This window comes from Mastigoproctus giganteus, chromosome 13 (assembly GCF_048544385.1).
Source record: "Mastigoproctus giganteus isolate SK-2022 chromosome 13, ASM4854438v1, whole genome shotgun sequence".
NCBI classification, from domain to species: domain Eukaryota; kingdom Metazoa; phylum Arthropoda; class Arachnida; order Uropygi; family Thelyphonidae; genus Mastigoproctus; species Mastigoproctus giganteus.
In genome coordinates this window covers 48,412,843-48,435,101 of record NC_143587.1, presented here as the reverse complement: position 1 = coordinate 48,435,101, position 22,259 = coordinate 48,412,843, and the positions used below count along the sequence as shown (strand labels likewise).

General features: G+C 35.3%; 1 protein-coding gene across 3 annotated transcripts in view; it reads right to left on the bottom strand.

The window, feature by feature from the left end:
• LOC150076017 (tyrosine-protein phosphatase non-receptor type 11-like) overlaps positions 1-21,720 on the bottom strand; it is a 148,908-nt gene extending 127,188 nt beyond the window's left edge. For 2 of the 3 annotated variants that reach the window (XM_090387998.1, XM_090387997.1), the window contains exons 1-2: positions 21,514-21,720; positions 18,424-18,555 (exon numbers count right to left, since the gene is read on the bottom strand). In XM_090387998.1, coding sequence (XP_090244124.1) covers positions 18,424-18,555; positions 21,514-21,527 — 146 coding nt within the window. In that variant the 5' untranslated portion in view covers positions 21,528-21,720. Of the gene's footprint in view, positions 1-18,423; positions 18,556-21,014; positions 21,117-21,513 lie in introns of those variants that run through there. The other variant, XM_090387999.1, reaches the window with a different exon arrangement.
• Between the last annotated feature and the right edge of the window lie 539 nt (positions 21,721-22,259).

Sequence of the window (22,259 nt, the reverse complement as noted above, 5' to 3'; positions counted from 1 at the left end):
CTGTTCACAACTTCAATTTTTGTGTTTGAGAAGCCAGACTTTACAAGACAGTTCACAACAGTTTGTTTTCTAATTGCGTTTACTGAAGAGGAAATCCACTGAATCGCATCTAGGATGCTGATTTTCTTTGCAAGGTCACTCGCACATGTTACATCGTTCATGTTTGCAATGAGATGTCTTAAAATACGTTTTCTATAGTGAAGTTTAAAATTTTTTATTATCCCTTGATCCAAGGGCTGACACTCTGCAGATGTGTTTGGTGGCAGAAAAACGATTTGAATGTTGGACAATTCAATGGGCAGGTGAGATGCAGCATTATCCATGAAAAGAATAATTTTTCTGTTTTGATGAATCATGTTTTGGTTAAAGTGACTTATCCATTCGTTCATGATATCTCGTGTCATCCACGCTTTTTTATTAGACTTCCAGTCAACATTCAAAAGATTCAACTTTATGCCCTTGAAACAACGAGGATTTTGTGGTTTTCCTATAACAAGAGGTTGTTCAAAGTCTCCCAGCATATTTGTACACAATAGTACAGTCAAGCGTTCCTTAGAAATTCTATTTTTCCGCCTGGCACTTTTCGTTTTTTAGACTCATTGTTTCTTCAGGAAGAGCTTTAAAAAACAACCCTGTTTTGTCACAGTTGTAAATATCCTTAGCTTCAAAATCACGACATAAATCTTCCAATTTGACGGTCCACTCTGTTACAACCCAAGTATCAACAGATCCACATTCACCACTTACGGTTTTCCAAGAAATTTTATGCCGAGTTTTGAACTTGTCTAGCCATCCCACAGAAGCTTTGAACTCATTTACTCCCATAGATTTCGCAACCTCCAAAGCCTTTTCCCTAATAATAGGCCCATTAATGGGAATTTTTTTAGCACGTGCACGACAAAACCACTCATACATAACATTGTCAATTTGAAGTCCAACAGTTTTCGGGAGTGATTTTTGAACCTGATCATTTCCGTGTTGCCAAAATTGTTTGAGCAGTTCATTTTTTTCCTTTAGGATGTCGCTTACCTGCGTCTTCCCGATTTTGAATTTTGCAGTGAGAGTGCAAACACTATTTTTTTGCCGATCATACGCATTAATGAGTTCGACTTTATCTTTTAAAGTTAAATGTTTACGAGAAGACATTGTGTACTTCACAAGACACTGAACAAAACTGAAAACTCAAACTCAAAAGACGAAAGGCCGACCAAATTTACCCCACCCCCTGAAAACACCGAATTCATCAGAAGTTTTACACGTGCCTTAAAATTCTTGAAAAAGGGTTTAGAACTGCGACGTAAACCTTGATAAAATTCAGAGAATCGGAAATAGAAAATAGATTGAAGCAATATGTGGAAGAAAAGTTCCTAGAAAAAGGGCCGTGAGCTCTCCCGCTGTCCGTTATGGGGAGATCAAATTAAGTGCTAATCTAAACGAAACAGTGCAGATTGCCTGTCCGCGTCCGTTACAGAGAATGTCCGCTAGACAGAAGCTGCAAACACGTTAAAACCAATAGAGGTGAGTTGGGGAATTTGAAAATGTCCGTTGTAGAGAGGTGTCCGTTAACGAGAGGTGTCCGTTAGGAGAAGTTTCACTGTATATCATCAGCTATATAGCTGGGGGGAACCCTCCTATTTCATTTTCTTTTGGTTCTGAAGCCAAAATGATCCATTTATATCTAACTTTTTGAACCCAAATAATATTTTTTCTAATTGAATCTTGACTATAAATTTCATTAGACACCAGCAGTTACTTTTTTTTTCTACAATTCTTCAATTTCAAGGTGGTTTTTCAACATATATTGTCTAATATGACACTCCATGTCAGTGATGTTTCATTTATTTAGATATTTTATTAGTTTTTTTTTAAATCTCTTTGGCTCAACCTTTACTGTATTCAGTGAAATTCCTTTCTGTCTTTATACCTCAGATTGAGACCACTGGAAGTCTCACCTGATAGTAGCATGACATGAAACACACATTATCACATTTAAGTCTAAGGAGCAGTACAAACAATCGTGAATATTATATGTTATGTTCAGAGTCATTCATAGTTAGCAATTCATAGTCAATGAGGAAAGTTCTAAAAATAGCTGAGAAGAAAATAATATGTGAAGTTTTATGCTGATATTAAAAAAAAAAAAAAAAAAAAGTAGCCTGAGAAGGTAATGTTCCAAATGGGCAGGCAATTCATGTTTCTCTATTATAAGATAGCAGAATTTAATTAAACTCAAGAATAGCATTATATGAAGTAGTACTGGGTAAGAAAGATTTAATAAAGATACTGTTTCCACTGGTAGTATTTTAATTAGCTTATTGGTATGCAAAGGATAGTTGGTACAATTAGACCCTAAACAATTCCAATAACCAAATAAAATTAGCTGGGTTTCTGATTTCAATAACTAAATTCATCTTCAGACCTGGATTTTTGGGTTCTATAAAATTATACACAAAGAAGTTAACAAAGATAACAATATATGGCATGAATCCAATTCTAAAGGTAGAATTATAAATTAGAGTTTAAAATTAAATTCTGAATTATGTTTAATCATTAACCATATCTACTCTACCATAATATATACAAAGGCTTATGCAATAACATAATTGTTACAATACAATATAATTCTTTAACTGGCGCCTCCGTAGCCGGGTGGGCAGGAGTAGCAGTGCATAGCACACGCTTCTTGATTAGACCGGGGGTCGAGCCCATGACCACCAAATACGGAGGATGCGGAAAGGTCAGGGAATGACCACCGCATATCCCGGAGCAATATGGCCTTAGTTGCTAATGCTCCTAAAAACCGAATAACAAACAAACAATTCTTTAACTGGACTTTTAAAGAAGGTTCTTCATTCATTCCACTAGTTTCTGTTTTCCAAAGATTCGCATGGGTTTAAGAGTATTTCATTGGCATCATCCTGATCCTTTACTTTGCTCTTGTTCCCACCAATTGGTTTCCTAGTCAATATTATCAGTTCCAGAGTATTTAAAGCACTTGAAACATTTCTCTAAGTAGAGTTCCCCAGTGTGGTATAACTCCTCCCAATAAGTACGTGCATTGATTTGATTTATTTCTAACTTCATGGTTTGCAACTTCTTATTAGAAGCTAAATCATTACTTATTTCCATAAAGTTTTTTTCACATGCCAGTCTCATTAAAACCTTGTGTTGTTACATATCGCATTTTAAAAGTCCAATTAAAAAATTATATTGTACTGTAACAATTATATATTATATAAACCCCTGTACATCCTATCTATTAGAATAGAGTAGAGATGTTTAATGATTAAGGATAAATTCATAATTTAATTTTAAACTTGAATTTAACATTGTTAACTATAGAACTGGAATACCTGTCATGTATTGTAACCTTTGTTAACTTCTCTTTGTATATAATTTTATAGATCCCAAAATTTCTCAAGTCTGCGATGATGGATTTTGATATTAAACCTGAAGACGGATTATAATATTAAATCTGAAAATGTAGCCAATTTTATTTAGTTATTGAGATTCTCTGTACCAATTCTCCTTTGAATATCAATAAACTAATTAAAATAATTCGTGTGGTAAGGCTTCTTTATTAAATCATTTCTTACTTAATAGTAGAATTTGGTTTCAAAACTAATAAAAAATGGTGAAACTCTGAGTGAGATTTACTATAGCTATTATTCATTATGATCCAACTTAGGTCAACAGAAAGGGCACTGCACCTGTCTGTAGTATTTAAAGCAGTGGTTTTCAACCGGAGTGCCACGTAATTTGGGTTTAAGTTACTTTTTAAAATTTATATATTTATTTCATTATAAAAAGGTGTACAGTATCTTTTTAATTTTGTGGTGATCTATAATTGATGTTTACTTAATACCTCTATATAAAGAATAAAATTATTATATTATATATATATATATATATATATATAAAATTTGCATTATGAATTGTAATTTTGTTTATAGTTATATTATTGTAATAACTATCATATAACATAACATATTTTTTTAATATCAGACATATACACAGAGAATCGGATTTAACAGGCAGAAAATTGAGTAGGGGTGCCTTTATTAAAAAAAAAAGGTCGAAAACCACTGATTTAAAAGAAGCATCCATGAGATACAAACAAGGTTTGCAAGTTTCTTATAATATTTAATTATCTGTGAGCAGTAATGACTTTTCTCTTTTGATCAGGAAAGATGTATTACCTCCTGACAGACAAATATATAGTGCAGTAAAATTTGTTCTACCAACTCTATTACTGAATCTTACTTAACTTTGTCAAAACCAATTTCCCCAATGATTAAGTCATTTTTCTTTATATCATTTTCCTTTTGATGAAACCATATTCCTCTCCTTTGTGACTAATATTCATAACTCCTAAGTATGAAAGGCAGAACACAACTCTGCATGAATAAGAAATAATTTTATTGAACAGCAGTTGCTGGTTTTTGACATACAGGCCAAATACAGGTGACCCCAGCTTAAAGCTGATAATCTGTTCCGGAAAAACAGAGCGCTCAGTGAATCCACGCTAAGCGAGTGCTGCATTCCCATAAGGTAACATATGTATTTGTGAGTTGCGGTCGGTGCCATAGGATACTTCCTAACCAATAATAAACGGTAGTGAAAAGATGCACAAACGTCGGTCAAAATATTTAATATTCAAATATTTGTATATATAAAATATTCTGCGTTACAGACGTATATAATTATGTGGTAACTACTTACGTATCAAAATTAAACGTAAAATTCCAATTAAAATCATGAATTTAATTGATCTAAATTGATTTAATTTAAGTGATGAATTTAATCATGAAAAATGTGTTGATTTTGAGTTGTACTTTTGCCCTCTTCCTGGTAAACTAAAACGGGTTTAATTTAAAATCCCCCGCAGCGTTACCACCCAACAATAAAGTCAACCGATCCTTCACCGCTTTGAAACCTGGCATGTTTTTTTCTTCTTTCAATAAGAAACTTCTTTTAGGCCTTCGTTTCCAAAAAATGTCCTCTTCATCTATGTTAAAAACTTGTTGAGAAGTATAACACATACATAATACTCCTCTTCCATAACTTTAACAAGTTCTTTTTGAAAGTTTCAGCTCCTTGATCTGCACTTGCGGCTTCTCCCTGGATTTTAAATCTATTCAACCAGCCCTTACTAGTTTTAAATGGTTCCACATTTTTTTTTTTTAGGTAAGTTTTCTTCAGATCATCATATAGACTAACTCTCTCTTTTATAATATTTCACCATTGAATATTATCTTCAATAAAATTAGTTAGTATCTCCATTTCAATCCTACTAGCCAGCCTAGCCCTAGTTGCTTGCAGTGGAACAGCTGTCTTTCCTGCTGCTAAAATTAATTCTTTATAAGATGAATATGGGCATGGCACACCCAGGGTCCTAAGCTGGATATCATCATTCTTCTCTTTCTTGGTGATTCCCTTCTACCTCTCTCTCTCTCTCCCTCTCTCAGGGTAACTCGGGAATTTTTTTTTTTTTATGGCTGGTGCAGCATAAGCCTTAGGATTCCTTGCACCATATAGCTAATAATAATAATAATAACTGCTCTTACAGTTAAACTTGCCAGTCCTAAATTATGGCACAGATTGGCTTGTCGTTGACCGGAATCGATTTGCTTCAAAACGTCTAATGTAATTTTCAAATTCAGTCTTTTTCTTATGTTTGTAGTCTTTGTACTGCATTCAGACGTTGCTTTTTCATTCTTATCCGCCATTATTAACTCTTCAAAAATGTAACTGCGTTGGTTGCATTAATTATGATACAACGTTCGAGTAAACTGTGATGACTAGACTTCGGATAAATGCATACAATGCAAATATTACAAGCAAAAAACTTGATCATTTTTTAAAATGTTGATCTCAGAACTACGTAACAAGTCACTGTACTGCAATTAAATTAGCGTGCGAGAAAATTTCACTGAGCATGGGAAAATTTCTCAAGTCAGCGTGGGAAACGTTTTAATGCTGTTTTGCTATTCATTTTCAATCAAATGAAAATGAATAGCAAACGACTCCATCAAATGAAACGATTTCATTAAATATGCCAAAAATGCAATCTGTAAAAGAGTGTTATAGTGATTTGTGACAGCATTATAGTCAGATACGGGTTATAATATAAGAACAGCGTTATAGCAAATCAGCGTAAAGTGAACCATGTTATAACAAGGGCCTGCTGTAATAATAAACTAAATAAATATTAATAAAACCCAAAATAGAAAAATCATACAAAATAATAAAGGGAGGGCAACTTGCGTACATTTCAGCCAAAATATTATAGCCTACAATACTGGATTTTGCATTTCCTTTTTTTAAATATCTACATATATTTCAATAACTCTCCTTTCCCAGATCATTATCAACAGATAGGCAAGAAACTTGGTTTTTATATATCCATTATCTAAACTTAATTGTGACTATAAAGATTCACGGCCAGGCCCTTAACTAGTTTGTGTCACAAATTCAGGACAGACAAGCAAATAATGATGTCCATAGTTGGTAAAACTTAGAAAAAGACAAAAGAAGTGTGGGCAAACAGGGCAAAAGATGTGTGGTTTTTTTTAATAGACTTTCATTTTTCGCTAGTGAAAAAAGGTTAGGTTAGTTTACGCCACTAATTCGGGGCAGATTCAAGCAGGCTGGAGAAAAAAGGTTAGGTTATGTTTCAGTGGAGTGGGCACCCTGTTCTGAAATTTTACCAGAAATATAAAAAGAAAGAAAGATTCTTTATATATATATATAAACAATAGGGATGAATATAAAAATTATTAGCCAAAGTTATTTTGGCCTTATGGCCTACTGCAAGCTGTATACTGTTGTGTTCATATACATGTTCAGCATCTGTATAGTACTTATTGTGCTTTTACTATAATAACTAGATTACAGACTGATGTAATGTATAGTACTTATTGTGCTTTTATTATAATAACTATATATATATATCATAACGTTGGTTAAAATGCAGTTAAGCCCGTGGTCTGACAATAAATGCAAAACTATGTGCCTTGCTGTTTGTGTTGTTGAGGAGGGGGAGGTTCTTAGCTTTGATTGGTAGGTTGTTATTATTCATCACTGTATGTACACCAATGAGCCAAAACATTATGACCACTCACCTAATATGATATGATGTTGGACCTCCATGTGCAGCCAAAACAGCTCGTATCTGGCAAGGCATGGATGCTAAAAGATTTCTAAACGTATTTTGTGATATCCGGTACCAACACGTAACCAGCAGATCCCTTAAGGTCCATGGTTGAGATGCTGCAGATCGAAGTTGCTCTTCCAACACAAACCACAGATGCTCAATAGGATTGATGTCTGGGGAATTTGGAGGCCAGGGCAATACCTTGAAGTCTTCCCCATGTTCTGCAAACCAGTCTCGAACAATCCGGGTGGTGTGGCATGGAGTATTATCCTGCTGAAAGACGGCACCACCAGAGAGGAAGACCGTTGCCATGAAAGGGTGCACCTGGTCAGTAATAATGTTTAGGTAGGTGGTAGATGTCAGAGTGCCCGGCACATGGATGACTGGACCCAGGGTATCCCAGCAGAACATTGCCGCCACCGGCTTGGATTCGTCCCACGGTGCATCCAGGCGCCATCACTTCCCCAGGTAAACAACGTATACGTACCCGGCCATCCACATGGTGCAACAGGAAACATGATTCATTGAACCAGACGACCTTCTTCCAATCACTCAAGGTCCAGTTTCGATGCTCGCATGCCCATTGTAGGCGTTGTTGCTGTTGAACTGTGGTTAATATGAGCACTCTGAGTGGCCTGCAACTACGTGGCCCCATTTTCAGCAGGGTTCAACGTACTGTATTGTGACACATTACTCCCATCACCAGCATTCCAATTACCAGTGAGTTGTGCCACAGTCACCTTTCGATGAGCAGTGGTCGTCCAACACCTCGCTGGCAGTTCATGGGTTTTCCCTCCTCAGACTACTTTCGGTAGGTACTAAACCATGGCTGATCGTGAGCACCCCACCAGCTGTGCCGTTTCAGATATGCTCTGATCCAGTCATCTGGCCATTGCAATTTGGCTTTTGTCAAACTTGCTTAAGTCCGCTGCCTTTCCCGTATGAAGAACAAGAGTAATACTGGTTAATGAAGCTCAGTATCAGGTGTTTTTTATACAGTGTCCCGACCCGTGCCGTAGTTCACCAGAAGTTGCTTTGATTTGCATAACGACTCACTAGTAATAATGTTTTGGCCCATCGGTGTATAATGTTACGTATTTTTTGTTTTCTTTATACCATGTGACTATTAGTTAAATAAATAAATAAATAAATAAATCTTTATTGTGAAGTAGATTTACAGCACAATATCCCATCACGGCGACGAGCGCCAGGGGTTCACATATAGATAACATAAGTACAAATTCAAATGGCTACAAAATATAGCGAACACATACAAAAGGCTACAAAATACAGATTACAAATGCAAAAAGAAATACAAATACATCATAAAAACAAGGAGCTGAACACAAATAAAGAAAAACAAATACAACTTGGCAGTGATTCAGGTTTCAAGAGCTTTGATAAACTTGTGTCTGTCCTTCTTTTTACTTATTATGGTGTCGATGTCGGCGTCCACACGGTTGAGGGCAGCGAGCATCTGCTTGGGCAGAAATCTTTCGGTGAGTACAAGCCTGTTGTGGTGAGCCACAAGTGCTGGTACCGACCTTAGGCTTGGCTGTGGAATCCTCCAAGAGCAAGCATTCCAAATATTTGGAGATGATATTTGGCCTGAGATGAGTTTGGCTGTGAAGACCAGCCTCTTTTCAACGATCAGGAACTTCAACCTCGGGATGTCGAGTGCATGTGCCATCATGGTAGTTGTGGTAGCGGGAGGTAGCCGAAGCTTGTTATTCGCCCATTTCAGTAGCCAGTATTCAGCAGTGTACACCCGCTTAAGGTTTGTATGTGCAGCAGAGGCCCATATTTCTGCACCATAGAGAATGGCAGGGTAGACGGTGGAGGTGATGAACCTTTTAACAGTGGCAGGATGTCAGACGTGTAGCAGCTGCTGCTTTGAGATCCACCGTAGACGAGAAAATCTGGTACTGAGTTTGTCGATCTGATGGACAAAGGACATCTTTTGGTCGAACAGAACGCCAAGGTCTGTGTGCGAGGGTACGTTTGGTATTCGTACCCCTGCGAGTGAAACGTTGAGTACTGTCGGCATGGATTTAAGGGAGAATACAACCTGAGCAGACTTCAGAGGGTTGATTTTTAGATTGAAGTTTGCCAGGTACAATTCTAGATCCTTAAGTTGGGAATTGATCCTGTTGCTAAGCTGGGCGGGGTCGTCGCCAGGGTTAATTGGAGTCGGCAGTTTGAAGTCATCGGCATAGCATTGGAGACCATTCGTTGAGGCAATAATGGGCACGATGATGGCTGTGAACAGGACACCAGACAGGACACCCCCTTGCGGTACTCCAGCAGTAATGTCGCAGGATAGGGTATGTTGCTGCCGATGGAGAATAAGTATTCTGTGACTGAGAAGTGATTCCAAAAAGCACAGCATATCACCTCGAATGTGAAAATTCTCCTTAAGTAGGAGGAGCAAGGCCGGAATCGACACGGCATCAAAGGCTGCGCTTATGTCGAGGTATGTGGTTGCTAGCTCAGCTCTTTGTTCGAATGCTGAGAGAATGCGTTCTGTGGTGGCTGCCAAGTTAGTGATTGATGATTTTCCTGCGATAGCATAATGGATTTCAGGTGGTTTCGTCTGGAGGATTTGTTGAGTGATTGTGGGTAGCAAAGCCTTTTCAAGAGTTTTTAACAGACAAGAGGCAACTGATATGGGTCTGAACTGGCTGACGTTTGAGGCAAATTGGTTTTTGGGGATGGGGTACACTCTGTATTTATTCCACTGGGGTGGAAAATAATGCTCAGCGAGGCATCTGTTGTAGATCGAGAGAAGAGGGCCTATGATGAATGTGCTTAAGCATTTGATCATAAATTGTGGAATTCCATCCTCCCCAACAGTGGCTGTTGTGGGAAGGGAATTGATTTCTCTTTTGTTCGTGAAATTTTAGTTCTCTTTAGTGTTGATATATCATTTTGATAGTTTGCTAGTTGAAAGAGAGGCCATCATCACTGTTTATCCTACGAGTGGGAAAGATGAATAGGCAAGTTTATTTTTATTTTCTTTTTTTGAATTGTTTTTACGTAAATATAAATCACAGGTTTTCTTGCACCAAAAAGTTAGATGTTGCTTTTATTTCAGGTCATTTCGCGATTTCTGATATTCAGAAATCACAGCTTTTCTGGTGTTTAGTGTTATTTATTTTATTTTCCTAGTGGAGATTTCGTTATTTCTGCTGTTTGGTGGTTTTTTTTATTTTCCTTTTTTTTTTTTTTTCATAGCTCGTTCCTTTACTTTCCCTTAGTGGAGAGGAAAGCAGCATGTGGGATGCGGCTTGTTTCTATCAATCACTGTTGACACTCCTCCCTGCCTTCGGCAAAGGTAAGTCACATAGTTTCATGTTTAGTCATCAGGACAGTGGGCTTAACTGTATTTTTACCAATAACGTCAATCAATGGCTTAACTCTATGATGTTATTGTCTGCTGTGCTCATGCACTAATCAGTACATTGTCTGTCATGCCTACACATCAATCAATATATCATTCTCGACTTCTACTGCCACTACTAATGTTTGTTTGTTATTTGGTTTTTAAGAGCATTAGCAACTAAGGCCATATTGCTCCGGGGATATGCGGTGGTCATGGGCTCAAACCCTGGTCTAATCAAGAAGTGTGTGCTATGCACTGCTGCTCCTGCCCACCTGGCTATGGAGACGCCGCCACTACTAACAACACGCACTATCTGTTTACCGAGAATGCAGGGAGAAACTGCGGTAGCAGAAAACCAGTTTGTCCAGTAGGTTTCCTATATTTTAATATAGGAAACCTACTGGACAAACCAGTAGTTTTCCACAGTTCTTGTGTTGGCTTTCTTTACCTTCACCGGGAAATCTAACATTAAAATAGCCAAACAACACAAAAAAGGCTTTGCCAGAAACTGAAAGTAGCAGGTTTTTCTCCATTCTTTGGATGAGCACAACGGTCTGAGTGGATTCAGCACAGTAAATACTACTTTGGGGAATTACCACATGCTGTGCCTCTGCTTATTATTGTAGGTGTTGACATTACACAGGCACTAATTTATCATCAATAGTAAGGAACACAAATTACACTACACTATTTAAAAACCAAACAGTCAATTATCACTGATAGTTTTAGAAACGGTTACACATTTCCGTCCCAAAGTGACTGGTGGATATTTAGGGTTGCAACCTGCCTTTGTATCTTTACCATAATACAATCGACATAACAACTCCACTCAAGAAACACCTAACACAGAACATGAAAAATTCAGCATAAACATGTATATTGTCAGTGATACATGAAAACAGTTCTGTTAGCAGAGAACAAAAATAGGAACTACATAACACAAGACTTTGGATGCATCTGTAATGCAAAATTCAAAATGAACAATGGTGCTGAGAAATACACTTTTATTTATCATTAAAATATCTTTTAATAACTATCTTATTGTTTTGATCCCTGACCTCAATAATTAAGAAAAGCAAAGTTGTGCAACAACTTTGCTTTCCATTAATTTATTTATTTTGTTAAGTGTAGCTAAATATTTTCTTGTGTTAAATTCTTAATTCTAATTTCTACTTCTAATTCTCAATTCTTGTGTTAAATTTATGGGAAGTGTTGGGTTTTTTTTTGGCTGATTCTGTATAAGCTTGTTTTCTTGCATCTTTTACCACTATATTTTAAAATACTTTTTTTAATAATAATGTAATAATGTTATTTTAATGTTAATAAACTGACATTATTAAATAATGTTAATTTATTAATAATTATTAAATAATGTTATTTTGTATAATGATGATATGTTATATTGGTAGTTTGTATAATGTTATAATAATGGTATTATGTCATAATAATGTTATTTTTATGAATTTATTTTTTTTTAAATTAATTTCAATTTTGATTGCTTGACTATTAACAATTTCATCATTATTATTATTATTATTGAATTAAATATTTGTACAGTTTGCATGATATTTGTCCTTTCCTCAGCAAAAGTAGTGATAGCTACTGCTAATAATTTATCCCTCCAAATGGAAGGCCATATATTTCCTAACACCACTGTCCACTTTGAGTTTCATGTCACGGATCAATTCAAAGTCTTGTGCTACACAGTTTGTACCTTTGCTTCCCTCCTTCTAAAAGTGATTTTTGCATATAGCTCTAAAAACATACTTTATTTATGTTGAATTCATGGTGTCTTGTGTTAAGTGTTCCCTGGGTGAGTTGTGTCACGCTGATTATGGTAGCAATATAAAGGCAGGTTTAACTCTGAATATCCTCCAATCACTGAGGATGGAAATGGCTAACTATTTCCAAAATTGCTTTTTAACAATGTACTGTAATTTGTGTTCCTTACTATTGACACTGACTTGCTTGAGTCTTTTCTGCACACAGCTGGCTCTAGAATTTGTAGAGCTGAATGCAAAATAAATGAAGGGCTTCAAATTAATATTTTAAGGATCCTGTTTTATGAAACAAAATAAAAATAGAATAATTTGATGTAATTACTGGAAAAATAGCATTAAGTATATTTATAAATCTGAATGTCATATTCTCAAAGCATAAAATAAAATAGAATTCTTTCATTATATATAGGAATGTCTATCAATTTAGAAAGCCACATAAAATACTTTACATACGAAACTCTCTTGTATGTGTTATGCTTGGGTCTAAAAACAAACTTCAATGCCTTTGTGATTACAGGTATAGTATTCCATCATAAGTAAAGAAGTGTTAAGTTTTTCCTTTGCATCCTTCGCCAAAGATTTCTTGTAATCTGCCTTCACTTGCCTAACCTCCTTTGTGATTTGATTGTGGACTAACTATATCTACCATAGGCTTCTGTGTTGCCTGATAATTTATATGCATCCCATGCATTTTTCTTCTCTGCCACAAGTCTCATTAGTTCATCTGACATCCATTTAGGCCTAAACGTTGAACACCGCTTCTTAGCTGGTATGAAAAGCATAGTAGCTTCCAAGATAGGCTTGACATAGCCGAGTGGTCAGGAGCGCGAGTGCAGCAGCACACACTCTTTGAGTGAACCGGGGTTCAAGCCCGTGACTACTAAATACGATTAACATTTGTATTGATTGATTTATTGTAAAAACTCCACTGACCTGGTGGTTGTGTCAGAGTATAAACAAGAACATTAATTCCTTAAATGCTCCCCATTTAGAATTTGCTGATGGTAACAATCATCAGTTGGTCCCACTGTATAGAATTTAAAAACTGTCTATGACCAATGTAGTCACCTTTACGAAAGAAAAAATATAGTAAACCCGACATCGATACATTGTGATCACTGCCACCTAGTTCACTAGGTGGCAGTGATCACCTAGTTCACTGGTTCCTTTATCTGCAGATTTTTAATGCATGAATAATCACTGCTGACAATAAGATCAAGAGTATTACTCCCTCTGGTTGCCTCACGAACATGCTGTTGTAGAAAACAATCATCCAATAAATTCACAAAATTTCGTAAATATATACAATTAAAGCTGGAACAGCTTGTGGGAAAGATGTATAATTTACAGCACATACACAGAAAAGATTGTTCTAAAAATAAACCAAGAATTAATTTTTAAAAAAGTAATAAAATAAAAATAATAATGGGGCAATGTAAAGTGACCTTGATATACAGGTACTGTATATCAAGGTTATGATACTGAAATACATGTTATTTGAATGGATCACAGGTTCCATCCAAGGAGGTGGCTAATATGATGACAGAGAACAGGGCTTCAAACTTCTGAATCAGGACACTGGATTGAGTTAGCCTCTTCTATACAATTTTATTTCCTTGTAGGAATTCAGTGAAATTTATGTTATTTTAACTTTATGCACCTCTCTATGGAGATATCTATAAATAGTTTGTTATTGATAGCTACCAATCACAAAGGGCTACCAACAAAGACAAAGTCAGAGTTTCTCAATCTTTCGCTTCAGATTTTTGAATCCCTTCCCTCCAACTCCTATTTACCACCTTGACAATACTATTGACATCTACAGTAAGATGGTGGAGAAACCTTGACAGTATCCTCCCACCCACACTTCAAACAAGTGTCAAGGGCAGAAGGTATTACAGTCAGTCCTCGTATAGCACGATAGTTGTGTTCCTAAAAACCCTCATGCAATGCAAAATCGTGCAATATAAACAACAGGCCCTATGGGAAAAATAGGGTTAGGTGCCGACCACCCAAGATTAAACACACATTGGTAACCAAACACATTACCAGACAATAAATAATCGTAATAAAACACTTATGTATTTTATAACGATTAAAATACGTAATAAAAAATAAAATAATTTATTATTATTATATTATATTTTATTATAATATAATAAATAATAGTCGTAAAAAATACGTAAGTATTTTTTACGACTATTACGTTATAAAATGTTGCTAATGCTTTTTCTTCTATCATAAGAAAACTTGTTTTTTGTTTGATTTTCAATCCAAACAGATGACAGCCGTTCCATCTCTTCCAATTCTTGTGTCTTAATCTAATGGATTTTATTTACACTTTGAGTTGTTCCTGCTATGAAAGTTTTTTATTTTCTTTGCATTCTTTCTAATTCTTGGCGTTGCCTCACTTAGGCCTGTAGCACGTGCAATATCACATGGTCTTTCATTTTGCTCAAAGTGTTTCACAACTTCATATTTTTTCTCTATTGACAGAGGTGGACTGGCCATAAGCTTTACCAGGGAAACCCCGGTGGGCCGGTGTGATTTTGGCCATAAACGCTAGTGTGAGGCCACTATAAATTTTCCCGGGTAAGAATTTTTGACTCAGTCCGCCTCTGTTTATCCATATTGCTTTTCTTTTTCTCTCTGAATCTGCAGTGTCTTCACCAACGCTTCCTTTTAAGTATTTTACTCATTTTTAGGGAATAAAGCACAATTACAAAATGAGGAGGCATGCTTGATACACATAAACAAAGCTGCGCGGGTGTAGCAACTGAATAAACAACACTGTAAAGACAGAGATAACTCTATTAATTAACACCTCACATTTTACTAAAGCACATTTCTAGGGGTTACTACCATAAATCAATAAAAACAATTTCCAGTTGCATTTCTGCCAGTGGAATCTGTTATAAACTGGTAGTAAACTCCATCTAATTGCATTTGCGATTATAACTATAGCTGGAATTGTGTTGGTTTTTACGTTATTATGGTGAAATGTGTTTCCCCTTCACTGATATAAAACACAAATACATTTTCAGAATCTTCTTCATTCCTATCGTGTTGCGTTCGGTTGGGGTGATTCTGCGTTCGACTGCCATTTCTTGTAAACACAAAGGCGAATCGTGCATAAGCGAATTCGGTTCGTGTTATATAAGATAACGTTCCCCTATTTATAAATCGTGTATGATCGAATTTGTGTAATGTAAACACGTGTTATATGAGGACTGACTGTACTTTCTCCAGCATTTCCTTAATGTTGGTAATGCAATAATTTGTTACAATCTTTCTAACAGTCACTAAGAGCTGCAATTGAAAGCATTTGGAATAACACAACTTCAACATCATTATCTTTCCTTGGTCTTGTGGTTGCAAGAAGAATATTGTATTCAGTGGCAAGAATAGACTTCAACACATGAATCAGCTTAAGTGATGTTCTCTGAATGTTCTAGTGCATTATGGAGAATGACAAGAACCTTAAATTACAATTTTTATTCTTTTAGGAACACCTTATGCATGAGACATACCTAAAGGAATAAAACTGCTTGGATGACCAAAGCCTTTCTTTGTTAGCTCTCCAAAATATTGGTAACTTTTCTTTTTAATGCATGGGAAGGTTGGTAAACCAACAGGATTTAACCATAATGTTCACTAAGGTACTACTGCACAAAAGAATTACCTGATTCACAGCTACTTTGAGGCACATACTATATGCTTCACTTCTGAAATGTTCTATTTGCATTGGAAACTTTCTTCAGCTTGCTCTCCCCCTTCAATTACTTCAATTATATTAAAAAAAGTTCAGCAGGAAACTTTTGAGGTTCCATGGCCAGCTAACGCCATTAGCTGGCTATGGAAGCAGGTTGATACTATGGAGGTAATCTTTTCTTAAAATTATCTAACTCATCCCTAATAGTACTGGACAAACAGGCAGCATCAACACCAGGTAGCATTCTTTTAGGAGTGTAACAAAGAGCAAATTTGGGATCCAAGGTACTGGTGGTGAATTTCTGAAACTGGAATTTTTAAAATTTTTATTATTTTGGGTGGTACATACAGGTTTGTGCCACAGTCAAGTGATCAAATGTGAGTACAGTTATACATGCCACCTGATTAAATCCAAGTGATACCACAGGATACAGTAATATTCTTGCAGTTTGATCTTGTGAATTCCTCTGAAGATGCAGCCATCCCATAGTATGAAGAGGTCATATTTACACAATTGTATTTAAATTGTTATTAATTAGCCTTTCTGCAATTTTTTTTATGCTTTTACTTTTTTGTTATACAAGTTTCCCCCATTTTTTTTTCCAACTAATGGAAACTCAAGTTTATTATTATTATTAGCCATATGGCGCAAGGAAGCCTGAGGCTTATGGTGCATCAGCCAAAAAAAAAAAAAATTCCTGCATTACCCTGAGAGAGAGAGAGAGAGAGAGAGAGAGAGAGAGAGAGAGAGAGAGAGAGAGAAGTACATCACCAAGAAAGAGAAGAATGATGATATCCAGCTCAAGACCCTGGGTTTGCCAAGCCCATACTCAACACATGTGAGCCCCTGGGGGTAATGTGGGGGAATCATTTCATTATCATAGCATGTGGATTATGCATATTCAGGGATTCATCTCTTTTGGAATGAAGCCTACATTACCCAAACCCAAAGTGAAAAGTATATCCATTCTATATTATTGAACAACCCATCAGCAGAATCACAGCCATTGTGGTAGTCAGTTCTTGTAAAACCTGCATATATTAAACATGGTAAGATACAGCAGATATTCACAAAATACGCTCCACACAGAAATGTAATTTTTTGAAGACCAGAGAGGAGCCATTTCAACTAAATTTAGAATATTTTCTTTACTTACTGTGGTGTGACAGTCTTATAGCATAATAATGATGAAGACTAAATGATTTGTCTCCCTTTATTATCTATCACAATTAAGAACTACTTTGTAATTAGATTTAATGTTGGGGATATATATTTTTTCTGCATACAGCTTTTAAGCTGCAACAGAACATCTTTTAGCTTCACAGAATGCCAGACAAGCTTCAAATAATCAGAAGCTTGTCTAGCATTTGAAAATGTATAATCAGCACAACACTGTAATAACACTACTCCCTCGGAAATGAAAGCTATCAAATTTTCCCAATGCCAGAACTTCTGCAATCACTGTGTTCAATCAATAATCGAAAGCTGGCTATTCAAGAGAAGTTATATAAAAAAAGCATTTCTCTAAAAAAACAAAGTAAATTGAGATTTAATAGTGAATATTTACAAAATATTCTCCAAAATTATTGATTTCCAAATTTCAATGCTTAGAATAATAAAAATAGATAGAATATTCATACTATTCTACATAAAATTAATACAGTTAAGTTCTGGATTTTAATGATATAAATTACTTTGTAAATAAAGTATCCCTACTGCATTTGTATGACTCAGCAAACCTGTAGCTAATTCAATTCAAAACATTCTGGACAACTTTTTCCTCCTGTAATTGAATTATGTTTAATTAAAAATTTGAGAAAAAAAGTTAAACTTTAAAAAAGGTATTACTTCAAAAGGTAAAGTGCCATAATATCCACAAATAATACTTATGATCCAAAGATCATATTTTCTCTGATGCAACGTTTGTACTGACAAATTTTTATTCAAAATATATACTGGTTCTGAATCCTACTTTTTTTCTGAAAATTTTGATAAAAATTAAATCTATTAACCTGGGTCAAATTTCTCTCATTTCAATTTGTAATTAAAGACAATTTGTTTCAAAATTAAATTGGTAGAAATACATGAAAAAATACATAACCTGTGTACATTCCTTTTTACTTTCATAACAGAGCCTACCCTGTTATGAAAATTGACTAACTAATAGCTATTCCTTTGATTACATCATACCTTCACATAAAACAACAAAAACAGTATTTCTTTATTATCAAAAATTGATATACAGTGATCCCTTCAAGATTACTAACAAATTTTTTACCATAGGTTCCATTAGAATGTTCTCTCCCCCCCCCCCCCCCGACTTGGACCATTTTTACATTACTTAAAAGCATACTAATAATAAGCCAATTACTTTCATAAAATTGTTATTCACCTCACAGACAGAGTAAAATCTCCTGGGTTTGATTTACTTGGACGAGCTAAAAAACTACCATCTAATCCACGTTCCATAAGCATTCTTTCTGCTTCAACACCTGTAATGTTGGGATGAAACCACCGACTGTGACTGGAATAAAATGAAAAAAATAAATAAAACACCTCAAAGTATTTCTTCATTATGAAATATGGCTTATTTATAAATAGACAACAGATAATTACAACAATGTTAATATACAATTACAATAACAGATGCAACTGACTGAGAACAAAATATTGGTTTAAATAATAATTTCATTATATACAGCACAAAATAAATAAAATAAATGTTGTGACAAGATTATACAGATATGATATTTCTTCATGATGCTATACTCAGTGAAATAAAATAATTTGTTTCATATGGTTTGAAGCATAAACAGCACATGGAATAAATGCAATTATTATTACGAATGGCTAGGCTAGTACTGTATTAGTACCATGGCAACTCAAGCAAAGTGAAAAACATATCATCTGAAAATCACACACATATATGATAAGTTGATTTAATTTATTTATTCACAAGATTTAAAAACACAAAAGGAAAGTGTCAAGTAACACTTCCACTTCCTAAGACAGTTAGCTCAGTCTTGTTTAGAGTGGCTTCAATTAGTTCCTCATATCATTAACAAGATTTGAACTCATACTTTTCCAGGTGGGTAGAAGATGCAGCCACTATCCTGACACAGAAGATTGTTGCAAATGATAGTCTCAGAATTCAGTAGGTAAAGTAAGTCACAGGTTGCCTGAAATATTATTCGAAGCTATAAATACTGCTTGTTTAAAAAGGAAAATAATTTGTTTACAAAATAAAATGTTTCCTTAGAATAATATGATATATGAGATGACAAAGGATCATTCCAATTCCAATTCCAAAAAAATTACTAAACATTTATGTAGTATATCTTGGATAATGAAATCTAGTCCCTTCAGAATTTCACTGTTATTCACCACTAGTGTAACAAATGTCAAGGCATGAAACCACATTTCCCTTCACTTAAGCTATGCAGACATACAGAAATGATATGATGTCTGTGGATATTTCCTAGAAGTTCTCCAATAACAACAACTCTTCTGCGTGGAAAATGATTCTCCAGTTGTTGTTGGTTTAGGGATTTATTAGGTGCATCAGCAACTATGGCCATAGTGCGCCAGATTCTCCATGCAATTTACATTAGTGCAAAAACAAAAAAATGTTCATTTCTGAAACAAAGAAAACCCTACACCTCTTTGCGGAACTGAAATCCGACCCGTTATGCATTGGGATATGAGCTGCAATGTCTACCAGACTTATTCTTTTAGGATCAACCAATCAACTTACCTCAACACATTATAGAAATGGTTTGTGCATCACATGGAATGTTTAAGACTCCTTGGTCAGGTATGGTTTAAACAAGATTGTTTAAGCAAAAATGGGCCTGGCTCATTTTGATATTAGTGTGGAAACTTCTCAGCAAATTATCCTGAGATAAGTGGATTCATCATGCAATAGCCAGTCCAAAGTTGTATGATTGCGTAACAATGTATACGGGAGTTTGTTAAAAAAAAGGGGGGGGGGGATCAAGAATTTTTTGGGTTTATTTGCATCTATGGTCACAGTGTGTCAAAACGGAAGGGGAAGCAGAAGCATTACCACACAAGGACCTGAAACAGGATGTTCAAGATGCGTTTTATGCCATTATCAGAGAAATGTCTTATCAATTTTCACACCACACAAGAGAAAAAAATTTTTTCTTATAAAAATGACAGTGCACACAGAGAACTGGATGGGTAACCATCATTAATGAGTCCCCCCCCCCATCCATTTCATTTCAATGGGGAGGATAATATGACTTTTTGCACACCCTGTATATAAATGATAAATACCCAATTAGTAATAAGCTACAGTGAGTTACACCATAGAACTGGTTAAATTAAATTAAATCAACTATTGCACATAAACACTAAAATGCATCATTAGGAAAGCAATGAAAAAAAATTCACTAAAAAAATAAATTTGAAATCGATGTATCATTAAGATCTATCCTAGTAACGGAAATTTAAAGTATGGATTTTAACCAAGTAAGCAGCAGTGGTAACTTCAAATCAGCTGGTTTAAAAAAGTGGGCGGAGCCTAATAAGTAGAAATATTACTCTAGAAAAATCTAAGCATATTAACATTCTCGTTATTGTTGGGAATAGAAAATAATTGGGTGGAAAGTTTATTTTCTACTTCAAACGTATTAGTATGACAGCAGAATATTTACGAAAGCTCCTTTTTTGCCCATACAAATTGTCAGTAACAAGTTCGCCATTCAATTTTAACAACCATAGTCCCGCTATGATACGGAATTTCATTTATAAATATTTTTTGCAACTAATATTCTATGTACAATTTAAATTGTTACTGTACTGTCCTAATTACATAAACTCGTATTTCATATATACACGCATACATAAAAAATGATTGCTAAATAAACTAATATACACACTTCAAAATGTAGTCGATATACAAGAATTTTTCATTCTCGCCTTCAAACAAATCACTTAATATTTATAAGTAAATATTACTAGAAAAGATCTGTTCACTGTACAGATTATAACAGCATCCTAGGAAAGTCAAGGAAGAAGTGCTGTACACAAACTTCCTTACCGCGCATAGACATTTCCGACAACTGTTATCTTTTAAAAACATTTCCCAACTCGCTCACTACCTATTTTTCCTATAAAATATTACTGTTATAATTAAACTGCTATATACAAAACATTCTGCTAAGTCTTAGCACGTAAACAGCAAGAGATATCAAACTAATTTCTTTCGTCGGTTCGGTCATTTAAATGAAACAAGCAAATCTTAAACTTCCGGATTTGCCAAACAGGATGTTTCATTTCAACCAGGAATAGAAGTCTGTAGTAATACAAAACGTTCAATATTAACTCGCATTAATATTTAGGTGCAGCAAATTTTCACATTATACTGATTAATATAACAGAAATAGCCAATGCAAAAATTAGTCGGCTGGATCATTATACGTTAATAAGCTGACAATCAAAATAACACACAACTCACCTTCTAGATCCCATTTTTTTTTTCTTCCTTCAAATGTTGTTTTCTATATCCGAAGTATTAAAATATAATACATATTTAAAGGAATTCCTGCTACGAGCATCGATTGAACAGCCTTAACATAACATATAACCGTAGTACTGCCATTTCACCGCTACATTAAACTACATTAATTGAACTACACAACTTCGCGAAAGACAGTCAAGGTAACGGCTGGTTAGACTGCGCCATCTATATTACACCCATTGACGTAGAGAACAAGATGTTTGAGGAGAAGCTTGTTGGGGAAGGGAGAAAGCACCCAGTCAGTAGCGTAGCTACGCTTTTTCGGGACCAGAGGCAAAGAACAATTTCGGGCCCCTACTTAATTAATGAAAATTGCCAAAACAGGATTTCTAAGAGGTACAAGCTAAAGATTATAATGATTTATGCACCAACATCGAGCCATGATGATGAAGAGGTTGAAGAAATGTACACCAAAATTGAGAGTCTTCTAGATGAGCAGAAAACCCACTACACTATTATTATGGGGGGACTTCAATGCTAAGGTTGGAAAAAGACAAAACAGCGCAGAAAGGGGAACTATAGGAAATTTTGGAATTGGTGAAAGAAATGAAAGAGGTGAAAGACTTGTGCAATTTGCAGAATCTCAAGGACTGTCAGTAATGAACACTTTTTTCAAGAAAAGGGTGAACAGAAAGTGGACATGGAAGAGTCCAAATGGATTAACTACTAATGAAATCGACTTC